Here is a 26,220-nt window from a genome sequence, read left to right on the forward strand (position 1 = left end):
ATCGTTAGAGGAGTCCACTGAAATGATTTCTTTTCCTATGTTAGCTACTAAAATAAGCAGCCCTAGGACAAAATATTAACTTTAGTAGATATTTATAGATTTATCTCTTGAGACACAAAGGAATTATTTATTCAATCTTAATTGTTGCTCTACAGCAGGGGTGTCAAATTTACAACGACGCATCACATGACATATCATAACTTTCCCACCTTTGCTATAATTGAAGTGGGGGTGGCTAGCATGTAATGCATCTGGTCTGTGGGCCACAAGTTTGACAACCCTGGTTTACAGGGGACTGTTTCACTATCTGGCTCTTACACTGGATTCCCTTACCATGGTAAACAGTTGCACTATTTATAAAGTTTGGTTTTCTTGTATTGTGTAAGCTCAGCTATTATTTATATCCTACTTTTATGTTATATAACTAAAGGCTGAAAGCCCATCTTCTATTTTGCCCATAACAACAACCCTGTGAAGTGGGTGGGACTGAGAAACAGTGGTCCAAAGTCATCCAGCTGACTTTTATGCCTAAGGGAAGACTTGAACTCACAATCCCCTGGTTTCTAATCTAGAACTGAACCACTGCACCAAATAAATGTGGCAAATTCTTTTCACATTTCAATGTCATGCAAGACTAAGTACGGGTTATTCCAGTGGTTCTCAACCTGGGGGTCGGGACTCCTTTGCGAGTTGAACTACCGTTTCACAGGGGTCGCCTAAGACCATGGGACTAAAGGAACTAAAGCTTCTATTCTGGCACTTTGGAACATATTTTTACAATCTGACCAATCAGGCGTTTACAGTGGGGTTGTCCCTCTGACCTTCCTGCCAATCATCTTAAAGCTCTGTTGGGAGAATTGGCGCTAGACTTATGGTTGGTGGTCACCACAATATGAGGAACTGTATTACGGGATTGCGGCACTAGAAAGGTTGAGAACCACTGGCTTATTAGATGAACATAACTCAACAATAACTGAACATACGGAGAAAGAACTAGGAATGGAACAGAACTTAAATCAAATGTAGCTAAAGCCAGCCTGGTAGCAGGCTTGTTGCTAATGTTGACATTTTGATCAAGTAGGCTGTGTAAGCTTTGCAAAGAGAGTTCTAAAAGGCTTACAGATATGAAGGTTTAGCTGGGCCCAGAATCTTAAAGCAGAGATAACATCATCTGATTAAAAAAAGTTTTGAATTTGAATTCTCTCAGTCTAGTCTACTTCATAGAATTGTTATAAGGATAACATTGAGGGAGAACTACATGAGAACTACTGTCAGGTGCACGCAACCAGAACAGTTTCAGTAATGGATCAGGTAGGTTTCTTTATTGTTGATTGCCAGTTTATATAAATCTTGCTAGATTGTCCGTCTTCCTTTGTGGAAGCCTGATATGGACTTATGTTTCCTCCCCTGCAGGGCCTCTAAGATGGAGTATCTTTTAATTCTAGATCAGGGGTGAAATTCAAAAATTTTCCCTACTGTTTCTGTGGGCGTGGCTTGGTGGGCGTGGCAGGGGAGGGATATTGCAAAATCTCCATTCTCACCCCATTCTGGGGCCAGCCAGAGGTGGTATTTGCCAGTTCTCTGAACTACTCAAAATTTCAGAAGCTGCTGAATTTCGCCCCTGCCCTAGATATCTTTTAACATTGGGACTTCATCTCTTTTAGCCGATGGTTCCATTAAAACTACCTTGAAGTTCATGAAAAAGAGCAGAATATAGTGTGCCCCTCAAAAGCATATGATTTTTTTTAAAAAAATCCAAGCCTTATCCAGGCAGCTTTTTTGGCTATATTTATACCCAGTTCTGGAAAGTACAGGATATTCCAAAAAATATCATAATAGCTGACTGCAGAGTTATCAAAGCTAAACATGGGGGGGGAGGGGGGCTCCTTCCAGACCTATACTGCATGCCCCATATTATAGAAAGTTAGCACCCACCCCTCTTCTAGAAGACTGAAATGTTTTGAGAAATATTTTTTTAAAAGGCAGAAAGTTATATTTCCCTGGATGAGAAATTGAGAAACATGCATTTTAGGGGGGGGGGGGGGGGGGAAGCAGTCATCACCTTTCTTAATAGCCCACAAGAGATGTCAGCACTTAAGAAATAGGTAGCTCTATTCATAGGCAAAGCAAATACTGCAGGCAGAAATCCATTCATGATATTTTGAGATTCCCTGTAGCAAGATCTGAACAAAGATAGGATTAGCCCTCAGCCACAATAGGAATTGCCAACCACCCTTCATTGCATCAGCAGTACAAACGTCAACCAAACTTAGCTCCGACAAATACCTAAGATTTGTATTTTGCCTATAGAGGCAGCTATGGCCCCTACATAACCGTTACATGACCCTCTGGAAGTCTGACAACAACCAATAGAATACCTGTTTTTGCACACTGGAACAGTAAACTCAAGTGCAAAGCCTAAGAGAAAGTATAAAAAAATCCCCACTCAACTCCATGTGGTTCTGCTTCATCATTAAACACTCTTTTCAGTCTCCATTTTGTCTCCAGTTCCTTTCTCCAAGCTTGGAACTGAATCAGATGGATATTTCTTCCAACAATATGAAAATACACCTCCCCCATTTTACTCTTTCATAGTCCTTTTAATCAATATTTATCTTAATCCTGTTCTAGCTATAACTAGCTCTAGAGTTGCTTATTTCTCTCAAATCGAGGAAGACTATTTTGCCATTAACTTTTTGACAAATGTACTGAGACTGCATTTTATATTCTGACTCCATGCTTTACTGTAGTTGAGAATATCAGCGATTCTTACCATCAAATAGGTGACACACTCAGTTTTCCTCAGGATGAATTGAAGGGTAGATTTGATCCATAGAGCACTGGAAGCAGGGGTAGGCAAAGTTGGCTCTTCTATGACATGTGGACTTCAACTCCCAGAATTCCTGAGCTAGCATCATTGGCTTAGAAAATCTGGGAGTTGAAGTCCACAAGTCATAGAAGAGGCAACTTTGCCTACCCGACTGGAAGCTTCCCTCTTCATAATAAGGTATATTATAAGGGATACTCTACCTGGTATTGATCTGCCTGACAACAGGGTATGATGGAAAAAAGCTGGAAGGTTTTATGTAAACCTTATACTGTATACATATATATCACGTTTTTGCTGAATTTTTTCCCCAACAGAATATGTATGTATGTATGTATGTATGCATGTATGTATGTATGTATGTATGTATATGTAACCCTTCCCTGGTGCAGAGCTGAAGGGATTGGATACTGTAGCCTAGAGGTTAATTCTCTGCCTTACAAGGCAAGGGTTGCAGGTTCAAGTCCCAGTGAGGGTATGGCTAGCTGATGAGGCCAAAATAAGGCCGAAATAGATCTATCCTAGTCTCCCTTAATTTTCAAATTCAGCAAAGAAAACATGTGACACATACAGATAGAATTGTCGGCTATCAATAAAATTAAGTGCCTTGGAAATGGCCCTGGGTTGGGCCTAGAGGCAAAAAAGGAGCTGTGATGTTCCTTCAATACACCAGAGTGATTCGACACAAAAATATGTAACCCTTCCCTGGGGCAGAACTGAAGAGATTGGACACTGTAGCTGAGAGGTTAATTCTCTGCCTTATAAGGCAAAGGTTGCAGGTTCAAGTCCCAGTGAGGGTATGGCGAAAGGTTTCTTCCTGTGTAGGATTCAGAGATTTCTGGTGATGTTTCGACGAGGTCCCACTTGTCATCTTCAGGCTGGTGCTTCTGTCCTTGTACTAGGGTGAACACAGCTCTATTTGCTCTAGAACAAGGGCAGAAGCACCAGCCTGAAGATGACGAGTGGGACCTCGTCGAAACATCACCAGAAATCTCTGAATCCTACACGGGAAGAAACCTAAATATGCCAAGACCGTCATACCTGTACTCGTGAAAATCTATGAAAACAAATATATATATATATATACATACATACAGTACATACATACATACACATTATCTTCCCCTAATTTTGGGAAGTGACTATTCGAAGGCGCAAATCTGATATTTAGAAGAGAGGAAACAAAACCACCTTATAGTGATATCAGCTCTGTTGTTAGAATCACCCAGAGTTGTTGGGAGTCAGGCACACAAATAATAAATTATTATTATTATATTACTGGAATAGTTCTAAATGCAAGACTGGTAGAACTAAAATTAAAATGATCATCTGGAGGATTGTGTCATCAGCAGTCTGATTTCTGATTGAGGATAGAACATAACCCCTCAGTTCCGCTTTAAGATTCCACTCCCTTGGGCAGTACTATGATCACCTCCATACCATATCCTTGGCACAGGTAGGAACCAACTCTATCCTTGTGTAATTACACAGAAATTTTTGAAAGGTGGGGGATCTACTTAAGTTTATTTGAAATAGTTTGTTTGTATTTTCTTTGTAATGTGTTGGCTCTGCTGATCTGTAATGTACAGTACTTTCATCTAATGCAGCGCTGCTGGCTGGGGAATTCTGGGAGTTGAAGTCCAGATATCTTCAAGTTGCCAAGGTTGGGAAACACTGATCTAATGAGCCGCCAAACACATGCAGAATCTCACATCTCTAGAAACAAGTTTTGCACATCTTGTTTTCCTAATTGGTGGGAACTGTTGGCTTCATTCTGTCTCTTGATCCTTGGATTTTAATAATTTATTGTTTATTGATTATTTTGATACCTGTGATAGAATGCAGTGATGAGATGGATCTCCAGGAGAGAAGAGGTACATTCCCAAGAAGTAAATACTGTACCTCAGTCTGTATGTCATGTATGAAGCTAAGAAGGTAACAGCAGATCCTCTTTAATAGTTGAGAGAGTATATTGTCGATTCAGTCTTTAATCTCGGACAATGATCATTCGGTTTGGAAGAATTTCATTCTTACTTTTGTGTCTGACCACACCTCCTTCAACTGAGATTCACCTCCTCGCCTGCTGTTTATAACATATTTTTCCTCATCACCAACTCAAAACAACAATAGCTATAGCAATAAAGCATGCACCTATTTGCAAAATGGTTACCATGCCTTCATTTCCTTGCCGATGGTAAACCATTTATAAATGCATAAATAAACTTTTGCACCCAGTTTCCACCCAAATCAACGCCGAACGGCAATTTTTTTTGCAACCAACCAGATACACCCATGAAATAAAAAGGGGGGGATTTCTGGCTCCAAAACAGGTGACAACTCCAACTGGAGGAACTTGAATGAAGTTCTTTGCAATCTCCTATTGGTCAGCTGTACAGGGTACCTATTGGTTCATAGGGTGATTTAAGCATGTAGAGGTTGGCAGAAAATCCCTCAATTTGCCCATTTGAGGTTAGGCCTTCCTGTTCGCTGTTGGTTTCTAATGACTGCTCTTTTGGGCAAGCCCAAAGGCATTATACTATGGATCCTTCACTAAACCATTGTCACTAAGCACACCATCAAAGAAGTTTCTCTCCACATTCTTTCACACCCACACCCATCTCACTTTTATGCACTGTAGTAGAGAAGTTGAATTAATTTATGCCGCAGATTTTCCTTACCGGATGTACCCTAATCTTACTTTTTAAAAAAAAATTTTTTGTCAAATATGTATAGAATAATAGTAGCTGGTATAACTATAACACAAGTAAAAAGTAACGATAAAAGAAGACAGTAGGACAGGGACGGTAGGCACAATGGTGCGCTTATGCACGCCCCTTACAATTTTGCATGCATCTGTGCAAAGTGTGGATAAATGGGTGACTCTTAAGAAAAACCGCCTGGCTTCTCTCTGTGGGTGAAATCTCTTATTGTACTACTCCTTCTCAACAAGGTCGACGTGAAAGGAGAGAAAGGGACTTCGAAGGGGTTGTTTTAAGCCAGCTCCCAGGAGCGTCACCCCCTTCCACCGTTGCAAACGAGTCCCAACCAGTTACTCAAGGCGCGGCGTTGCTTCCCCCCCCCCCCACTACACCCCCCTCTGTCCCCCATTTTCTCGCTCTCTTAGCTAACCGTCTTGAAGGTGCCTGCATCAAGCGGCGAGCAACAGATGGGAAGGCATGGAGAAAGCAGGCGGAAAGTCTTTACTGAGGCGCGGCAAGGCATAATACCCGGGCTCCGGGGGAAAACCTTTCTCGGCTGAGCTCCGTAACTTTTCCAAAGAACTAGAAGGGGGAGGAGGAGATAAAGCCTCCGCTGTTTAAAGCTGGGGGGGGGGGGGCGTTGCTAGTGAGTGGAGGTGACTTGATTTCTTCCCTAGTCAGAGTTAGGGAAGCTCCAGCCTTGCTAGCTAGACGAGTCCCCGGCGCGCAGACGGCGCGTTTCCCCCCTCAGCGCGCCCTCCTTCTCCTGAATGGGGTCTCCCCGGAGGAAGAGGCTCTGCCTTTTGTTCCTGGTAGGATTAGGGCTCTCTGTCATCCTCCTCGGACATTACTACACGGCGGATTCGCCCCTCTGCGCCGGGACTCCAATCAGGTAAGAAGACTTGGGAAAGGGGATGTTTCAAAATATAAGGGGGGGGGGGGGGGGGAGAGAAAAAAAAACCCTCTTAACGCCATTGGCGGATGGGAATAGGAGACTTGATGAGTGACCGTGGGGAAACAAGGTGCAAATCTGTGGGGGTTTTTTACTTTTTTGTGTGTGTGTCTGTGTAAACCAGCAAATGCACAAGCGTGCAATTGAATTAACGTTTTGCAACCGTGTGGAAGAACAAAGCGCTCAAAAGCAGCCAGAAAGGCGGTGCAGCTACTACTTAATCGTGTTCTTCACCAGCCATCCCAAGGAAGGTGTAAAAAGTTTTCAAAATAACCAGAACCATAATTCAGAGGACCCGTTTCGTATTTCTCTTTGAAGCTGAAGAGTTTTGAAATGTATTGTAACGGTTGTCGGCTTTCCCCCTAACTCTGCGTCCTGCACTGCAGATGTGTGGGGACTACAGCTCCCAGAATGCCCAGCCACCGTGACTAACAGACCATAAGCAGGTAAAAGAAAGCTGTGGTAAGGGTTAGAATTCTATTACAGTACCTCATATTTGTGGTCTAGCCCTGAGTGAGTAGTTACATTCCATGCTTCCTTTGCAAGAAAGCAAAAATCCTTGTAGGTAGAGAAGTTGCAAATGGACCACTTAACGCTAAAAAACCCGTTCACCTGGGAAAAAGATACAGAAATGTAATTGGATGTGACTCATGATGTTTCAAAAGATATGGCCAAGGAGAAATCACACATTTATTATCGATTTCTTTAGACACATACACTTTTGGGGGAAGGGTGCCTATTTTATAAACCAAGGAGTGGTTAAACTTTTAGTCCAGTGCTTCCCAAATTTGAGTAACTTAGCCCAAATTGGGTTAAAAAAAAGGTATGTTCTTTTGGTAATGACACACAAATCCACTAACCAATCACAGGGATATTTAACCAGACTGGGATATTTAAATAGCCTTAAAGTGTTTTGCCTACATTGAGTAAAAAGGGACTTTCTGATAAGCAGTTTCTGGTAATGAAAGAAAATGTTTGGGAAGGTCTGCTTTCCTCTAAGGCAGTGTTTCCCAACCTTAGCAACTTGAAGATATCTGGACTTCAACTCCCAGAATTCCCCAGCCAGCATGCGCTGGCTGGGGAATTCTGGGAGTTGAAGTCCAAATATCTTCAAGTTGCTAAGATTGGGAAACACTGCTCTAAGGTTTGTGTATCCTCTTATACACTCCTTGCTAGATTTTGAGCTTTTGGAGTTTGAAAATGAGTGAAATAGTTGATCCAACATACTGTTTTTGGAGATGGCTAAGAAAAAGAAAGCCTGAATGGAGGTTCCTTGTGAACAAGATAGTCATATTATCTCTTGGTTTTTTAAAACTTTATAAATGACAGTGGCCATTTCTTTACCTATTCACCATGTCACACATGTTCAATTTTTTTTGTGTGAAATTAAAAGTTATCATAATCAATAATTTTAATTTAATTTATTGAACCTTTAAGCCGCCCAACTCCTTGCAGACTCTGGGCGGCGTGCAATCATAATAAAATAGTAAATACAGAAATACAAACAGAATGACTGTAACTTGTTGCTTGCATCCTTAAGATTTTTATCAATATTGATTGTTTACTAAATATACTTATAGCATAACCTATCCTGGCCCTACTCCAGTTGTGCCAGTTTCTTATAAACTTGTTTTCAACCTATCTAATGGAAGGGAATAACTACAAAAACCACAACAGCACGAAACAATTTGATCCTAGAAAAACTTGCAAAACGATATCTCTGAGTGGATGGGTTCTAAACGAAAATGCATGAGCTGTATGGGAGAAAATCAGTGTGGTTTTATGTAGGCCTAAATAGCTGGGAAGCACCTAACTTTGGGAGCAATTGAACTTTCAGACTTTGTCATGCTTATCATGTAGTCTCCCATTGGCCCAGACACTTGTCATAGAATACAGAATAACAGTTGGAAGGGACCTTGCAGGTCTTCTAGTGCAACCCCCTGTCAAGCAGGAGATCCCATACCAGTGATGGCGAACCTTTTTTCCCTCGGGTGCCGAAAGCGCATGTGCGTGTGCTATCACGCATGCACGAATGCCCACACACATAATTCAATGCCTCAGGACCACTGTACCCTCTAAGGTGCGCGCCCACGTGCCCACGCACCCCAAAACACCCCCCCGCGCAACCTTTTCCAAGGCCGCGCAAGGAGCCGCGGCCGCCCCAGCGCCTCCAGCCCCCTCGCACCCATGGCTTCTTGCCGCTGCCCCCCGCCCGATCTGCCCCTCTTTCTCCTCCGCTTCCCGCCTTGGGGTGCGGCTCCTCCCGCAGCGGTGGCTGCAGTGGCGGTATCGGCTGCGTCTTCTCGTCCTCCTGACCCGGCCACTAGCCACTCCGAACGCTTTGGGAATGCCCACCCTGCCCCTCTCGCAGTCCCTTCTCCGAGAGCTTTCGTCCTGGCTGTCAGCAAAGGGGCTGTAGGAGAGGCGGGGCAGGCATTCTTCTCACAGCAGAGGCCGGCGAAAGTTAGTTTGAATGTTGGGTGCATGTGCGTGCGCGCTCCCCATCCCCCTGCCAGCCCGCCTGGAACATTCAAACTAAGAAAATCCTTCCCCGCCTCCCCGGAGACACTCTAGAGGCCTAAAATGGCCATTTTCCCAACTTCTGGCGGGCCCAGTAGGCCCATTTTTCGCCCTCCCCAGGCTCCAGGGGCAAAAATGCCCTCCTTCATCCACCCAGAGACTCCTCGGAAGCCGAAAATGCCATCCCAGAGCTGTAGGTGAGCCTAAAATCAGCTGGCCAGCAGACACATGCACCTTGGAGCTGAGCTAGAACAACAGCTTGCATGCCATCAAGGAGCTAGGACAACAGCCATCAAGTATGGCTCCGCGTGCCACCTGTGCCATATATTCGCCATCACTGTCCTATACTGTTCCAGATGGCTGCCCAATTTCTTTTTAAAAATCTCCAATGGTGGCGCACCTACATCTTTTGGAGGCAAGCCATTCCACTGGTTAATTGTTCTCTCAGGAAATTTTTCCTTAGTTCTAGGTTGTATCTCTCCTTGATAAATTTCCATTAGAAAGTCTTTTGTCTTAAAGAACACTATTGTCCCCTTACTTGAATGTACTTATCCTTTTGGTTCAGAAGAAATTGAAATCATTCGTGCAATGTTGTATTATAACTTTTATAGGTATTTAAGGAATTCATTTATTTTACGTATCTTGCAACAATATCCTAGATAGATCTTTGGCACAGACAGTTTCTATGTTTTGATTCTAATGATAGGATCTGTAATTGGGGGTCAAATATTCTGTGGCAGCAATCAAGAAGTCATCAAATTATGTGACTCTGGTTATCATAAATGTAACATTTTATGTTCTTGTATATGCTAATGGGTATGGATTACTGATTCGAATAAGAATGTAAAATGAAGTGCACTGTTGCAGGACTTCAAAAGAATTTTGGAGGTTTACTGGCTGTTCAATTACATTTAGGAAATGTGTGTATTCTATAAAAACTCAAAAAGTCATACTTGGAAACATTCCATTAATACTTTGATAATGATTATATACAGCCATGATGACAAACATAGAAACATAGAAACATAGAAACATAGAAGTCTGACGGCAGAAAAAGACCCCATGGTCCATCTAGTCTGCCCTTTTACTATTTCCTGTATTTTATCTTACAATGGATATATGTTTATCCCTATGGCACGTGTGCCAGAGGTGACACACAGAGCCCTCTCTAGGAGCATGCATGCCGTCGCAAGCTGTTCTTCTGGTTTCTGGTACGGTGGTCTTCGCTGGAAACCCAAAGACCGTATGCACAGGCCAGCTAGTCTTGGTTTTCCAGCATGGGCGTGCACATATGTGTGTGTATGTTCCAGTTTGGGCACTCAGTGCCAAAAAGTTTCACCATCACTGGTATACAGAATCTATAGTATCGGAAAAAATACTTTGTAATCTTGTCTGAATGGATCAGCGTTTTTGACTATACAGTGTTCCCTCAAATTTTGCGGGTTCGAACTTCGCGAATAGCCTATGCCACGGTTTTTCAAAAAATATTAATTAAAAAATACTTCACGGTTTTTTTTCCTATACCATGTTTTTTTTCCATCCGATGACGTCATACGTCATCGCGAAACTAAATTTTTTTTCAAATAAATAACCAAAAAAATAATTATTGTTAATAAATAATTATGTTTATAAATATCAGGATCACTATTCAATGGTGAGTACCAGTAATAATGGTGAGTAAATGGTTGTTAAGGGAATGGGAAATGGTAATTTAGGAGTTTAAAGGGATGGCTTGTGATATTGTCCATAGCCAAAAATGGTGTATTTACTTCCGCATCTCTACTTCGCGGAAATTCGACTTTTGCGGGCGGTCTCGGAACGCATCCCCCGCAGAAATCAAGGGAACACTGTACTATGTACTCTGTGAAACTGAAGGGAAGGAAGAAATTGTTCCTTTAGGTCATCATAGTTTGATAGAACTGAAAGGAATTTATTATTCTTTTTTCAATATAAAATGAAAGTTATGTTTTAAAAGCTCATAGAATATTGGAAGCTTTGGTTCACACTTCTACCATTCCATTTTTTAAAACTGTTCTTAACTTTTAGTAGTAAACAAACTATTGAGGGGATATAGGATTTCAAAGCTGTATTACATAATTTCCTTATGAAAAAGTTAAAGAGAAGCTTTGTCACATGTGTTCGAAGAGTGGTAAAGTCAGATGCAATATTTATGAGAAATCTTGCTTTTATTAAGCTTAAAGTATGCTTCTTTAAATGTGGGAAAATGAGAGGAAATGATAGTTTGCAGATCTCAGTTAGGATCTGCTGTGAGACTAATGCTTCTTTATTTTCTCCAGGAAAATGAAAAAGTTGAAGCTAAAAGCAATCCAGTATTGAAAATGGGAACATTATGTATAAAATGCAAACTCTGCATGCAGGTTCTTTCATAGGGCTGAAATGCTGCTGAATATTCCATGTTGAAGCCCTACTTAATTTAGTAGTCTCATTTTGTTAGTGGTCATAGTAATTGTCATTTTTGCATTACAATCTTAATTCCACTAAAACAACTTGCAAAATAAGTCAGGCTGAATGTTAGTGACTGGCTCAAACTCAACACTGATTTTCCCTAATTAAGTATGGACTTGGACCTGCCTCACCTTGTTCCCAATCTTACATGGCAGAGAAGTTGGATATATTTACAGGACCACTTGTCTCCAATTATCTCTGCCCATCCCACAAGATCTGGCAGGGTTGGCGTTCCAGGTTCATCGATTTAACAGTGTTGCCTAATGGGACCTATTTTAAATAAGGTTAATAGATAAGTAGAGACTAACACCAGACAGTCAAGCAGAAAACAATACCCTAATCATGGCACTATTAAAGAGAAGACTACACCCCTTACTAAAGCTGGCAAGGCAAGCCACTGTATATAAACAGGGAGTAAATTCCATACTTACTATGGAAACTCCTTAAAACCCCACTCTGCCGTCAGGCATGGGGGAACTGAAACATCTCCCCCTTGCCCATGTTTTGGTGTTTGATTGATTGTATGCTTGCTCTTTATATATATTGGGGTTGTTTTTATGAATTTCTTAACCTATAACTGCAATTGGATTGGTGGGTATTGGATTTGTCACTATATACTGTTTTTGCCATTGTTGTGAGCCGCCCTGAGTCTGCGGAGAGGGGCGGCATATAAATCCAATAAATCTAATCTAATCTAATCTACTAGTATTGATGATGTTGCTTAGTTGGGTATTCAAATGTCTGCAAAGAAAAAACAACCACAGAGAGCACCAAGGACTCTGCCTTTTTAAAACCTTTCTTGTAACTTCCTAGAGTTATTTGGTGAGTGGCAACTATGTCATTTCAATTAATAATTAGAATATATAAAATAAATACTCTTATCTCTACCTTTCAAGGTAATATTGAAAAATCTATTGCTGAAAAGGCTACATATTTGTCTTCCATAATGTTATATTGAAGTTTAAGAATTTATAGTGAAGAATTTGGGGGGAAAACAAAGAAAAAGTCAACTTGTTTTTTGCCTTTTTAAAAAATTGAACTTTTAAATTGAAGAAGGCATACAGATTTTTCTATGTCTTTAAGGGATTCAGCAGTGGTTCTCAATCTTTCTAATGCTGTGACCCCTTAATACAATTCCTCATTTTGTGGTGACCCCCAACCATAAGTTTAATGCCAATTCTCCCAAGAGAGCTTTAAGCTGCTTGGCAGGAAGGTCAGTGGGATATCCCTAACGCCTGATTGGTCAGATTCCAAGGCGCCAGAATAGAAGCTTTAGTTCCTAACACCATGGAAAATTTGTCTTTTCCCATGGTCTTAGGCGACCCCCAGGTTGAGAACCACTGTCTTAAAGCTTTCTGATTTTTTTTTTTACCATAAACTATTCTTGATAGATGAAGTAAATTTGGCTCAGAAATTGAGAATTGCCTGAAGTCTGCTAAAGAAGTGATTTATTAGTAATTATTCTCTTTGCTGACAAAAGCTCTGTTTTTCATCTTAGTTCCCCAAAAAGTGTTTTTCATTGTACAATGCATACTTAAAATGTAGAAATCCTTGCTATCAGATGTGGGATGCTGACCTGTCAAAATAGTTTTCAAAATAGCAGGACAAAATGAATACAGCTTATCTGTTTGGAACCCACACCACATTTCAGACATAAGCACTCTAGAAAATGTCCAGATACACTTTAACTAGAAGAGCCCTCCAGTCCTCCACTCGCAACAGAATACTCTATGCAACTAGACTTACAATCCTAGGTTTAGAAAGCGTAGAACTGCGTCGCCTTAAACACAACCTAAGCCTTGCCCATAAAATCCTTTGCTACAACATCTGTCCTGTCAACGATTACTTCAGCTTCAACCACCACAACACACGAGCACACAACAGATACAAATTTAAAGTAAGATGCTCCAAACTCGACTGCAGGAAATACAACTTCAGTAACCAAGCAGTTAATACATGGAACTCAGTAGTTGCCTCTGTAGTATCATCACCTAACCCCCAAAAGTTTATCCTTAGACTATCCACTGTTGACTTCACCCGATTCCTAAGAGGTCAGTGAGGGGCGTGCATAAGTGCACCAGCGTGCCTTCCGTCCCCTGTCCTAATGTTTCTCTCTTACTAGTATCATGTATATGAATATTATTATATCTTTGTATACCACCAATATGTACTTGACAATAAGAATGAATGAATGAATGAATGAATGAATGAATGAATAAATAAATAAATAAAAATAAAAAAAATCAAGGAGGAATGATCCTCTACTTTTATTGTAGAACAAACTCTTCAGTAGCAAACTCCTGTTTGTGAGCTTCTTAAAAGCATCTGGTTGGCAATTGTATGATACAGAACGCTAGATTAGATGGGCTGTATTGCTGTTGTATTGCAGTTGAATTACTGGAAGAATTACCAAGAGGAAGATCAACTTCAATTTTTTCTCAACATCCCCTCCCCATGGAGTTCTGTAGGTAAAAGTACAAAGAATCTTACAAAAGCTATAGGCAGCCAGACAAGGGGATTTGAAGTAGAAAAATACTGCTAAAGCACCCCTTTTCACAGAAAGATAAATGATTGAAATTAATAAGCAATTTTCCCCAACTCTCTAGTGCATTGCTAAAGATATTGGCCAAGCATGCATCTCTTTTTAAATTTTTTTTTAAAAAATTGGTTTTGCACATAAGGTTACATAAAACAAACATAAAACAGTGCACAGTGTGTGTGTGTGCCCATCACCCGACTGACAATAACCATCACCACCATCACCAATTGCGGGGGGTTCAAATATTTACTAGATTATGTTCTTTCTTTTTTTCCCCTTAGCTCTAATTTGCATTTGTTTACTATTCAAAGAGTGATTGGAGTTTATTTTTCACATTTTTGTCACAAATTCTACTCAACATATAATCTTTCACCTTATTCCATTGTACCATCAGCTTCTCCAATTTATTTTCATCAAACTTGTTTAATCTTATTTCCATGATTTCGAAATGAATATGATCAACCATATACCAGTACCAGTTCTGTAATGTCCATTTTATAGATTCTTTCCAACGCAATACCAATACCACTATCGCTTGAGCGCTTTCCAATGCTGCAGTTTTTATTTCTTTAAAATCTCTTAATTCTCTTTGTTTAATTAATATTGCTATTTCTTTTGTAATTATCCAATTAATGTTTAGCATTTTATTTATTTCATTCTGCACATCCTTCCAAAATTTCTTAACTTCAACACACTCCCAGAACATATGCATAACAATTCCTTTCCTTTGGCAACCATGCCAACAATTACCTTTCCCTTTCCCCTGGAAGTGTGCAAGTTGTGCTGGTGTATAATACCATTTATGTAAAATTTTTCTTCTCATCTCTTTAACTCTTGTATTCTTAATCTTATATATATTTTCTACTGTTTCTTTCATTTCACTTTCGTCTATTTGTAAATCATTTTGCCAGCATCTTGTCAAGCCTTTTATTACTCCCTCTTCCGCTTGCGATAACATTCTGTATATATTACTAAATCTTTTCTTTTAATATTTTCTCTAAGCTATTTTCTTCTCTCAAGAAAGCTTCTTTATTCTCACTTTTATTTAAATATTTACATATTGCATTGATCTGCAGCCATTTCTGTTGACCCAACCACCATTCCAGCCGAGTTCTGCTAACTCTTCCGTCCTTCTCATATAATTGTTCAATTCTCATTATCCCTTTACTATCTAATTCTTTTATGATTCTGCTAAAGTTCACATCATTACCTGTATTCAATACATTTAACGTTGATAATTTTGAATTTCCAGTTCCCAATTTCCCCTGCCATTTAAGGCCAAGCATGCATCTCACTGCTTTAAATACATGGTCCTTTCTGTCACTCATGCTGCATGTCTACTTAGGCTTCCACTTTTTGTCTCTCTTTCATCCAGCTTACAAGATCCAGCCATCCCATTCTATGATTTTTTTTCCTCCTCTCACTTTTAAACTTTCCTAAAACTTTCATATGCCCAGAAACAAGCACATTCTTTATCTATTGCTTTTGCAAACTCCCTGAGCTATTGCAGCCCTATCTTGGTTTCCCAGCTTACTTTTCCCGTTCCCTCAAGTCATCCCCACCTCTCTCCTGCTTGCCGCGCTGCCATTCTCAAAACCTTTCCTTATTAGGTAGTGGTAATGAGATCTGCCTGTCCAGCTTTTCTTTTTTTTGCATGTCTGAAAATGCTTCAGAACAAAGTCTTGCCTTCAGATACCTACCATCTTTGCTTCTAAAATGGCCTTCTGGATCCATCTAGGGAGCAAAATAAAAAGGGAGCTAGTTGCCAACCTTTCACTTTGAAGCATCCCTGCCACCATTCTTTAAAAGAAAGTGTGTATAATGCTTACTGAATTCACAACTAATGGTAAATGGAAAAAATGAAAGAGGTGTATAGTTTTTCTTCCTTTGGCCCAATTGTTGATAAAGACTGATAGAGTGCTGGAGAAGTGATGAAGACAAGCAATTTAAAAAGATAATTATTCTATTAAAGATAATACTTCTATGACAGCAAGAATAGTAAACGTAATGCTTTTTCCAGTGAAATGAATGGTGGTCATTGAGAGAGAAGGAAAAGGAAAAGAGATGAAAGGCTTTTAAGTTTTGGATTTTAAAAAATGATGAGTTCATAGTTGACTGCATTGACCATAGAGGAAGACTATAGACTGCAAGATGAAACAGCCAGACCCTCCTAGATGAAACATGAATGAATACTGGTTTTCTGATCTTGCTGAAGATACATGGCAGGAACTAGCTAACTTACAGACTCATGTAACATTTCTTATTATCTGAACTTACTCACCATGTTGCATCTGTTCAGGAATGAGTTGTACTTCAAGTAACAAAGCAAGATCTGTCTGTGTCTCTTTATTTAGTCACATTTGGAAATGTGCTCTCAAGGACATTTCCAGGCCCTTTAAATATGAAATCAGGGATTTTTTTTCTCAGCTACTATATTTTGTAGAGAATAATAGGCAATATCTCTAGCATATCATCTTGTTTACCAATTTATTTCACAGCCTTTGTTTTATCATCTGGCACTGCCAAAATTCATAATTTCTACCTGCTTGTAGTTCTATGCGAAACCCTTGACTCCAAAAACCTTTATTTTGTCATGATTGAGAATTTTGGTTTCTTTCTTTTATTTTTTAAAGGGCAATCACAATAAAAGGAATGATAAGAAATATACATAGAATTGATATTTAGGATATGAAACACTATGGCCTAAATGATTAGATTTAATTAGAAAAGAAGCAGCCTAAAAACTGTATTAGCTAATAGCTTTTTAAATGCACATAAGAAATTTGAGTAATTATTGTTTTTTCCAGATGTCAAATGTAAAGGAGGCAGCATTGGATGGATTATGAATATTGAATTCAAAAAATCTATTCATTGTAATATATTCTAAGATTGATGGTATATTATTTTGCATATGTGATTGGAGTGAAATTTTTTTAAAAAATTGCCAAAACAATTCCTTTATTTTGTGATAAAATCAAACTTTTTATTGATATAAATACACATAATGAAAAGTAGATTTTAAATGGCCAGGAAAAAGGAGTTTTCTCTCTTTGGAGCTAAATATAAAAGATTTCTGGGAAAGGTGCCAAACTCAGACTAATTAGCATTCCTTAGATAACAAGTCCATTCATCACTTAAGCATTTGTATTTGCGGGTAACAAGCATCCAGCAGAGAATGCCTTTTATTGAGGCAGAAATCATGGTTTTAAAGCCTTGTTCAATCACACACACCCCAGTCTCACATCTCTTCCATTGAACGATGTTGAAACTCCACACCCAATTTCCCCAAATCCATTGCCTTTATACTGCCTGGAAGTGACATCACACCCCAAAGAGGCTAAGTCTGTACACTAATACCTTTTACTATGCAACTCCTCTTGCCTTCTCAACCATCTCCTATAGCGAGGGTCTATCCACTGACTTTCCACTCTAATGTCTTCCTCATCCGCCAACTGGGACCACTCCCCCATTGTCACATCAGCCCCCTCTAGTGGTTCCTCAGGCTCACTCACCTCACTTTCTCCCTCTTTCTCACTCTCTGCATCAGCTGGCAACCCGACTGGTCCAGGGTATCCAGAGCGGCCTGGCTCATCCTCCTCAGAATCTGACATGACCTGAGGTGGACAAGGAGCACTCACAACACCAGTGATACAATTAGTTCTCAAGAAAAAAATGGCAGTTAAATATTTAGGCCAAACTTTAAAGATGGCAGTTAAATATTTAGGCCAAACTTTAAAGATGCGAAGCTCTGTGTGTGTGTGTACATATGCTAAGTGTATGAATGAGGCAGTTTTTATTTCCTTGGTCTCGTGGTTTCTTATGAAGAGAGTTTTCCCACAACCATTTTTAAAGTAATAATTGAAGTGCACACTTTAGGGCAGTCTTTTGATCTGAGGTACATAAGGTTCCTGGAGGGAATTCAAACTAAAATAGGGTAGTATTAAAACATGCACAAATGTGCTTCTGGTGTCTTGAGAGTAGAATGGAGACTCGAATGTTTCTTAAAAGTTTTAAATGCCTTGATGCGGCTTTGGTGTTTCTTATCTTCTTATGAATCATTTAAATGTGTCTCTGAAACGTTGACAGCCAAAATGAAGAGTGTTAAGAACTGTTAGAATCCCTTTTGGCCATGGTATCTGAGTATCTTTAGTCTCTTGCAGCATAATAATAAAAGCCCTGTAGTACTTAGAGAGCTAAAAGTCTTTTTTTATTGGCGCTGTAGCTTATACCAGCGTTCTTCAAGCTAAGATCCTCAGCTGATTTGGACTACTACTTGCCTTTCACTGATCTTTCCTTCACCTTCCAAAATCTTTTCCCTAGTCTAGATACTCAACAAGTAGAGTGACCATTTTTGAAAATGTCTTTATCTAATCCACTCATTAGAATACATAGACAGAAGTTCCACAGTCTAATTTAAATGGATCTCTTACTCTGTCAATATAAGAGGTTGATTTAAATTTGGATTGGATCTTTGGTCTACACTTCCTAATCTGGGAATCACATGTTTACACTTCTTAATTCAATTACTACAAGACTATATGTTACTTTTCAAACCATTCTTTCTTCCTATCAGCTAGAAACCAGATTTTATGGTATTTTGGTGATTATCAAGACCTCTGTGTGTTGTGCTCTATTTATATACATTGCTCAAAAAATAAAGGGAACAGTCATCCGAGATCTCAATGACTGAAATATTCTCATTGAATACTTTTTCCTATACAAAGTTGAATGTGCACAACAGCATGTGAAATTGGTTGTCAATCAGTGTTGCTTCCTAAGTGGACAGTTTGATTTCCCAGAAGTTTGATTTACTTGGAGTTATATTGTGTTGTTTAAGTGTTCCCTTTATTTTTTTTGAGCAGTATATTTCACCAGCAATTACTGAGGTTTTCATGTTGGTTCTACTCTATTCTCATACTTATCTGTTGGACAGGTTCAACACATTACAGAAGATTTGATTACATGCTGCATGGTACACATGAAGGTTTTTTCACTTTCATTCATACAGAAAGAAATCTAGGAAGAGGAAGTCATAGAGGAAGGTAGATGATACCTTTCTCCCCTGCTTGCATTAGGCAGAGACATAACAATTATTGCCTGAGTGTTTTGGGTTTTATTTTATTGTCCAATTAAACTGATGTGATTTACCACATAAATGACACTCCTTTATTGTGCCATACTGCAAGAGAAAAGCTTCCATATATTAGTCGAAGATGTAGATTACTTGGAGAGCAGAGGTGGGTTTCAGCAGGTTCTGACCAGTTCAGGAGAGTAGTTCTAAGAACTGATAAATACCACCTCTGACTGGCCCTTTCCTCATCTATTCTCTGCATCCTGAGTCCCTGTTGATTGGGAGAAAATGGAGATTTTGCAGTATCCTTCTCTGCCACACCCACTAAGCCAAGCCACACCCACCAAGCTATGCCTACAGAACCAGCAGTAAATTCTTTTCAAGCCCCACCACTATTGGAGAGTACCATGTTGTGAAATGATGCCCCACTATAATTAACTAATTAGATTACCATTCTTGCCCATCCTCATTTTAGGAGCTGCTAAGCCAGTTTCTGACTACAAAAAATAAGAAAAGTTGATATAATTCAGATATACTGTTTATCACCAATCATTTTATCCCTGGCCCGTATTTACTGTGTAATTCTAAGAATGATTGTGATGGAGCAAACCTAATTAGTAATACCAATCTTCCATCTGCCCAGACACTGATCTATCTTTACAATAAATGTTGATCTAAATGTTTATATCAAAGTTTAATAGTTAACTCACAGAGTGATTTTTGCAAATGTGCTCATTAAAATCAGTCAGCAACTTAAAGTAGAATATGTGTCTCATTAAATATTAATCCAAAGCATATATTTTTGGGAAGGCTAAGAACAACATATGCAGTCAAGAAATATGTCTAAGCCAAGTTTTCACAGTATAAGACATCAGTGGACATTTTTTCTTCATTGAGATTCTGCTAAAACCTTATATTTTAGTTCTATAGGCATAGAAATAATATGGAAGATATTTAAGCAAATCAAATTATATTAAATCTGTTTGCTAGCCTAAATTTCTCAAACATTCCCTTATGCAGTAACACAGTATTGTACCTCCTTCACTTTTTTCCCTCCAGGAAAAAGAACTTGATGAACTCTGAGAATTATTGGCAACACATAATATCCAGGGGCTGTGCTCCAATTTGTATATTTCAACTAGTTGTAATTAACAACTACAATTAATTATTTTTTCTTTATGCATTTGCATAAAAGTGATGCATGTCATCGAAGCAAATGAAAATACTGCAGTTTTTTAAGAATATTTAAATTATTAACTCCAAATATGAAATCCTTCTTAGATATTATTGGTGACACACTACAGTTATATATACAGTATATTTCTTTCCATAACTCCACATGTGCTTTTATTCAGTCTGATGTTTGGGACTGAAATTCTCCAGATTCTAAGCCACTATTGTTATTGGCTATACCTAAAACTACCTGGAAAATACTTGATTGGGAAATAACTACTTCAGTATACCTTGTAATAAGTACTTTAAACATTCCATGACAATGAATAGGAATACTGTGGGGTTCTTTGTGTTGAATAATGAACAAGGTAAATATATATCAAGAAACAACTTCATTATTTACTTTGATTTTTGCAAATGTGCGCTTTCTCTGTATCAGTCAACTCTACATGAAATAACCATATCACATATGCAAGAAGCTGGAGGGTCATATATCACCTTTGAATAACTCCGCATGAAACATGTGCTTGGAATTGTTAGTTCTAAAAAAATCAGAAATAAGGAATAAGAAGAAATCCACAATGTCCTTTAATGTTGACTGGGATCCAACCAGAGTTGATTATAAGATAGCAACTATATAAATATTTTAAATAAGCAAGCAAATAACAAAAGGGCTAAGCAAACCTTATGGGCACATATTACTGGCAAATAGCATTTGGAAAGCTACAGGTTACTTACCTGAAATCTAGGGAGCATTTTTGTACTAATATATACATTTGGAGTTTTGAAGGTATACTATAGGCTAGTCTCTGAAGATGGCTGCTGGCTTATTTATTTCTCCCCAGGGTCAATCATATGTTTTTTGAGAGTTTTCCAAGCAATAGATGGAGATACAGTGTTCCCTTGACTTTTGCGGGGGATGCGTTCCGAGACCATCCGTGAAAGTCGAATTTCCACGAAGTAGAGATGCAGAAGTAAATACACTATTTTTGGCTATGGACAGTATCACAAGCATTCCCTTAACTCTTTAAACCCCTAAATTATAATTTCCCATTCCCTTAGCAACCATTTAGATTATTACTCACCATGTTTATTTATTAAAGTTTATTAAAAAAATATTTATTAAAGGCGGACAAAAGTTTAGCAATGACATATGACATCATCGGGCGGGAAAAACCGTGGTATAGGGGAAAAAACAGCGAAGTATTATTTTAATTAATATTTTTGAAAAACCGTGGTATAGACTTTTCGCGAAGTTTGAACCCGCGAAAATCGAGGGAACGCTGTATACAGTGATACCTCGATTATCGCGGGGGTTACGTTCCAAGACCTCCCGCGATAATCGATTTTCCGTGGTATAGTGGTGCGGAAGTAAAAACACCATCTGCGCATGCGCGCCCTTTTTCCATGGCCGCGCATGCGCAGATGGTGGAGCCGGTGGCTGGGGAGGTGGATTCGCCGCCCCCACCAGCCCGATCTCCCTCCGGTGGCTGGGGAGGTGGATTCGCCGCCCCCACCAGCCCGATCTCCCTCCGGTGGCTGGGGAGGTGGATTCGCCGCCCCCACCAGCCCTTCCTGCTCTGGGTCAGAGCCGCGGAAACCTTCGGCTCGCCGAGGCTGCGTCTGACCCCTTCGTTTTTATTGCAGCGAAGGAGGCGAAGCAAGGCTCCAAGCTCGCCTGCCGCCGCCGTCGCTACGCCTCCGCCGCCTCAGCCACCCCCTCTGCTCTGCAGGGACCTCGCATGCCACGATCTCCCTCTCTCGCCCTCCCCGCGCTTCTCCTCAGCGGCGGCCAAGCAGCAGACCCGAACTCTCCCGGGTCCCTCTCTATCCTATCCCCACCACCACACACACACACGCCGCCGCCGCCATCCACCCCGCCGGGTTCCCCGCTTGCTCTTCGCCTTCTCCCGCCTCCGAGGCCGACCAGCCCAAGCCGCAACCTTTAGCCGGAGGCGGACCTCGCAACCGATTCCGCACAAGGCACCAGAAACCCTTCCACTCGCGACTCCCCACCCCGATAAATTCACCAAAAAAAAGAGAGACCCCCTTCAGAGAAACCCGTCCGTACACGCACACAAATGCACAATCCAAAGAAAGGGGAGGGGAAAGAGCTAGAAGAGCGAAGAAAGAGAGGAGGGAAAGACACACAGACACACACACACATACACGCACTCCCTCTCTCGCGCTCACACAGACACACTCAGACAGAGAGAGACAGAGACACAGCGGAGAACAGGGCAGGGGAGAAGGAAAACGGGGGGCAAAACAGAGAAGGGGGCGATTTTTTTAAAAAAAGAAAAGGAGCACTTACGTAAAGAGAAGCGCTTGGGTTGCTTAATAATATTTAATTAATATTTTTTGAAAAACCGTGGTATAGCGTTTCGCGAAAATCGAGACCGCGAAAATCGAGGGATCACTGTACCCTTAACTGGAATTTGGAGACTCCATTGTTTCCAAGACTGACAATTGTTGATAACCTATCCTCAATGAATTTATTCAATCCCTTTTATAGTTCTCCAAGTTTTAGTGACCATTCTGCCTCCTACTAATGAATTGCACAACTTAATTAAGGGTATTATCTTTCTGCAATCAAATGCCATTGAGCTGCATTGGCCAGCATATCTGAAGTCCCAGGATCCGCAGAAATCCAGATGACTGTTAGTTAAATGGCAACAAGGAGATGGTTTTCCTGCTTGATTTTGCTTTTTTCTAATTATGATCAGGAGTTTTGCAGTCCAGATCTGGTAGTCATAGCTGTAGTTCAATATACTTGGTGAGTACCGTAATAAGGAAATAGTATGAATAATTGAATATGAATACATGAATTTTCAACTCTGAGAAAAATATCATAAAACTAAATGAATACCAATGTTACAAAATGTGCCAGCATTTAGGAGAATATATATAGAACAATGCACTTTTATAAGCGTCCACTCTGTACCCATCAGGTGCTTCTGGATCTAAAATAATATCAACTCTTTTGAAGGACAAAAACAGGCTGTTACTACTTAGGGAGACAGCCACTTTTGGACAATTACCACAGGTCATCTTGGCCTAGACATGCCTCTCATGGTTTGTTTTATCCCTGTGAAAGTTGTGGGAGCCTTTTTATAATCAGAACACAAGTATAGTGATTTAAAAAAAAAACCCTTTAGCTCATTACCTGGTTGCTGTCAGCTTCAGTCTTTGAAAAAGGACTAAGTGATTGAAAGGTCTAAGTTATAATTATACCACAGCACCATTAGTAAAAACTAAAGCTTATTTATTTATTGGATTTGTATGCCGCCCCTCTCCGTAGACTCGGGGTGGCTAACAACAATAATATAAAACATCATGTAAATCCAATACTAAAACTAATACTAAAACAATTAAAAAACCCTTATTTGTAAAACCAAACATACATACATACAAACAAACATACCATACATAAATTGTAAAGGCCTAGGGGGAAAGAATATCTCAGTTCCCCCATGCCTGACGGGCAGAGGTGGGTTTTAAGGAGCTTATGGGTGGGGATGGGTGCTTGTTTCACTTTTAGCATATTTTGTCAATAACGCCAAATTCTCCAGGAAATGGCTATCTCTTTTTTTATAAAAGGGACAATTTTGAACACTAACTATAGACTCGTTAATGTCTTGGACATAATTATTTAGCTCTATGCCAGACAATTACAGTAAGTAGGAAATTCCAGGATTTAATCAGGAAAATAGAAGAGAAACAAGATAGATTTAGAATTTATCAGTCCACCACTATTGACTGGGGAATTGGGTCTCGGTAAAAACATTCCATCAAGCCCAGAACTTTGTTGCTTTCAGTGACAAATTTAAATTCAATCTGAAGAAAAATTCTATCAGAATAATGTATCATACTATTTTGTATATGAAATATACAGTGATCCCTCGATTATCGCAAGGGTTCCGTTCCAAGACCCCTCGCGATAATCGATTTTTCGCGATGTAGGGTTGCGGAAGTAAAACCACCATCTGCGCATGCGTGCCCTTTTTTTCATGGCCGCGCATGCGCAGATGGTGGAGGTGGGGAGCGACGAAAGTGCGGAAGCCGACAGATTGCAGCACCCGCTCGCCCGCCGCTCGCCGCTCGCCCGCCCTTCCCACCCGCCGTTCGCTCGCTGCTCGCCCAGCCACCCGGGTTCGGGGGGGTGCTGGGAAGCCCCCCAGGCCGGCTGCGACCTTTTAAAACAGCCGCGCCGCTTCCCAGCTGAGTCCTGAAGCCAAAGGCGGAAGTTCGCCTTTGGCGTTTGGCTTCAGGACTCAGCTGGGAAGCGGCACGGCTGTTTTAAAAGGTCGCAGCCGGCCTGGGGGGCTTCCCAGCACCCCCCCGAACCCGGTTGGGGGTTCGGGGGGGGTGCTGGGAAGCTCCCCAGGCCGGCTGCGACCTTTTAAAACAGCCGCGCCGCTTCCCAGCTGACTCCCGAAGCCAAACGCGGAAGTGGGGTTTTTTTTAATTAATATTTTTTTAAAAATCGCGATATAGCGTTTCGCGAAGATCGAGATCGCGAAACTCGAGGGATCACTGTACAACAATTCTGATGTGACTCACAAAACCAGCTACATAATCAATTTTCAACACAGAAAAAAGCTAAATAGGTTAGTGTATTGACACTCCTACATTTTCAGGTACTTTATTTATTAGGCATCTTAAAAATTTGGACTTTACAACCCTCAATTAGTTGGGAAATTCCTGTCCACCCATTGTATGCTCTTTAGGTTATGATCTCTCAGTATCTCCCAGGCCTTAGTAAAACATAGAATAGAGTAGAATTGAATAGAAAAGAATAGAAAATTGAATAGAAAATTGAATAGAACAGAGGAGGAGGAGGAGGAGGAAGAATAAGAATAGAATAGAATAGAATTTTTATTGGCCAAGTGTGATTGGACACACAAGGAATTTGTCTTAGATATATATGCTCTCAGTCTACATGAGAATAAAATACATTCATCAATAAGAAAGAGATACAATAGTTAGGTATTAGTCAAGGTTACTAATAAACTATAGTACTAGGAAACAAACAATATGAATTGAAAGATACATGCAATATGGTTATAGTAATAAGTGGGAAGAGATAGATAAGGTCTCTTAAATCAATATTGTGCTGCTACTCATCTTTGAAAGAATAGAAACATTAGAATAGCATAGCATAGCATAGAATAGAATAGAATTATTTATTGGCCAATAAAGATTGGACACACAAGGAATTTGTCTTGGTGCATATGCTCTCATTGTACATAAAAGACAAGATACATTCATAAGGAATAATAAGGTACAAATCATAAGATACCATAGTTATCAAAAGATAATAGTTAATGGTCTTTGCTAAAAGACCAAGGACATGTAAACCCAATATCGGCAGTAAGGTTATTGATCTGGTTAGAGGTTTAAACCCTCCAGGTGCAATATTTCATACTGCAGGTAGCAAGAAAGCTCAAGTCAATTAAGTGACCTTGTTGGCCAAAGAGAAGTCAGCAGCTGTTCTGCACTTTTTCCACTTGAAAGGAGTTGATTTTCTACCAGCAGCTATAAAGTTGTTTGTGACTAAATCACTAGCTCAGTTTCTTTGGGGAGTCCAGATAGAGCAATGTTTCACTTTTGCCAACTTTAAGAGAGTTCAATTTAAATTTCTAAGGGCTCTCTTTCAAACTCCAAACTTCTATCTGATAGTCTTTCATTGGAAGCTAAAGTGCTGAATTTCCCTGTCCCAAATTTAGCTGGCTGGTTAAATTTATATCAAATGCTGTCTGCCTTTTGAATATCTTATTTTAAAAAAAATATAAAGCAAAATAATCGGATTGTTTTCATAGCAGTAGTTGTTCTAACTTGGGGAGGTGGGGTGTTATTGTGATTTTCTAATTGCTCCTTTTCCCTCATCTGTCCACAGATTTGACAGTCGAGATTTATGTTATTCATTTCCTGACTCCCAACAGTCTACTTCAATCCATTCCCTTCAAATCT

At 40.0% G+C, this 26,220-nt stretch overlaps 1 protein-coding gene across 2 annotated transcripts in view; it reads left to right on the forward strand.

Annotated features, from left to right (window-relative positions):
* The first annotated feature begins 5,803 nt into the window (after positions 1–5,803).
* Positions 5,804–26,220, forward strand: part of ST6GALNAC2 (ST6 N-acetylgalactosaminide alpha-2,6-sialyltransferase 2) — a 41,689-nt gene continuing 21,272 nt past the window's right edge. Inside the window, exon 1 of one of the 2 annotated variants that reach the window (XM_070739845.1) lies at positions 5,804–6,418. In XM_070739845.1, coding sequence (XP_070595946.1) covers positions 6,297–6,418 — 122 coding nt within the window. In that variant the 5' untranslated portion in view covers positions 5,804–6,296. Of the gene's footprint in view, positions 6,419–6,465; positions 6,925–26,220 lie in introns of those variants that run through there. The other variant, XM_070739846.1, reaches the window with a different exon arrangement.

This window comes from Erythrolamprus reginae, chromosome 2 (assembly GCF_031021105.1).
Source record: "Erythrolamprus reginae isolate rEryReg1 chromosome 2, rEryReg1.hap1, whole genome shotgun sequence".
Classification (NCBI taxonomy): Eukaryota; Metazoa; Chordata; class Lepidosauria; order Squamata; family Dipsadidae; genus Erythrolamprus; species Erythrolamprus reginae.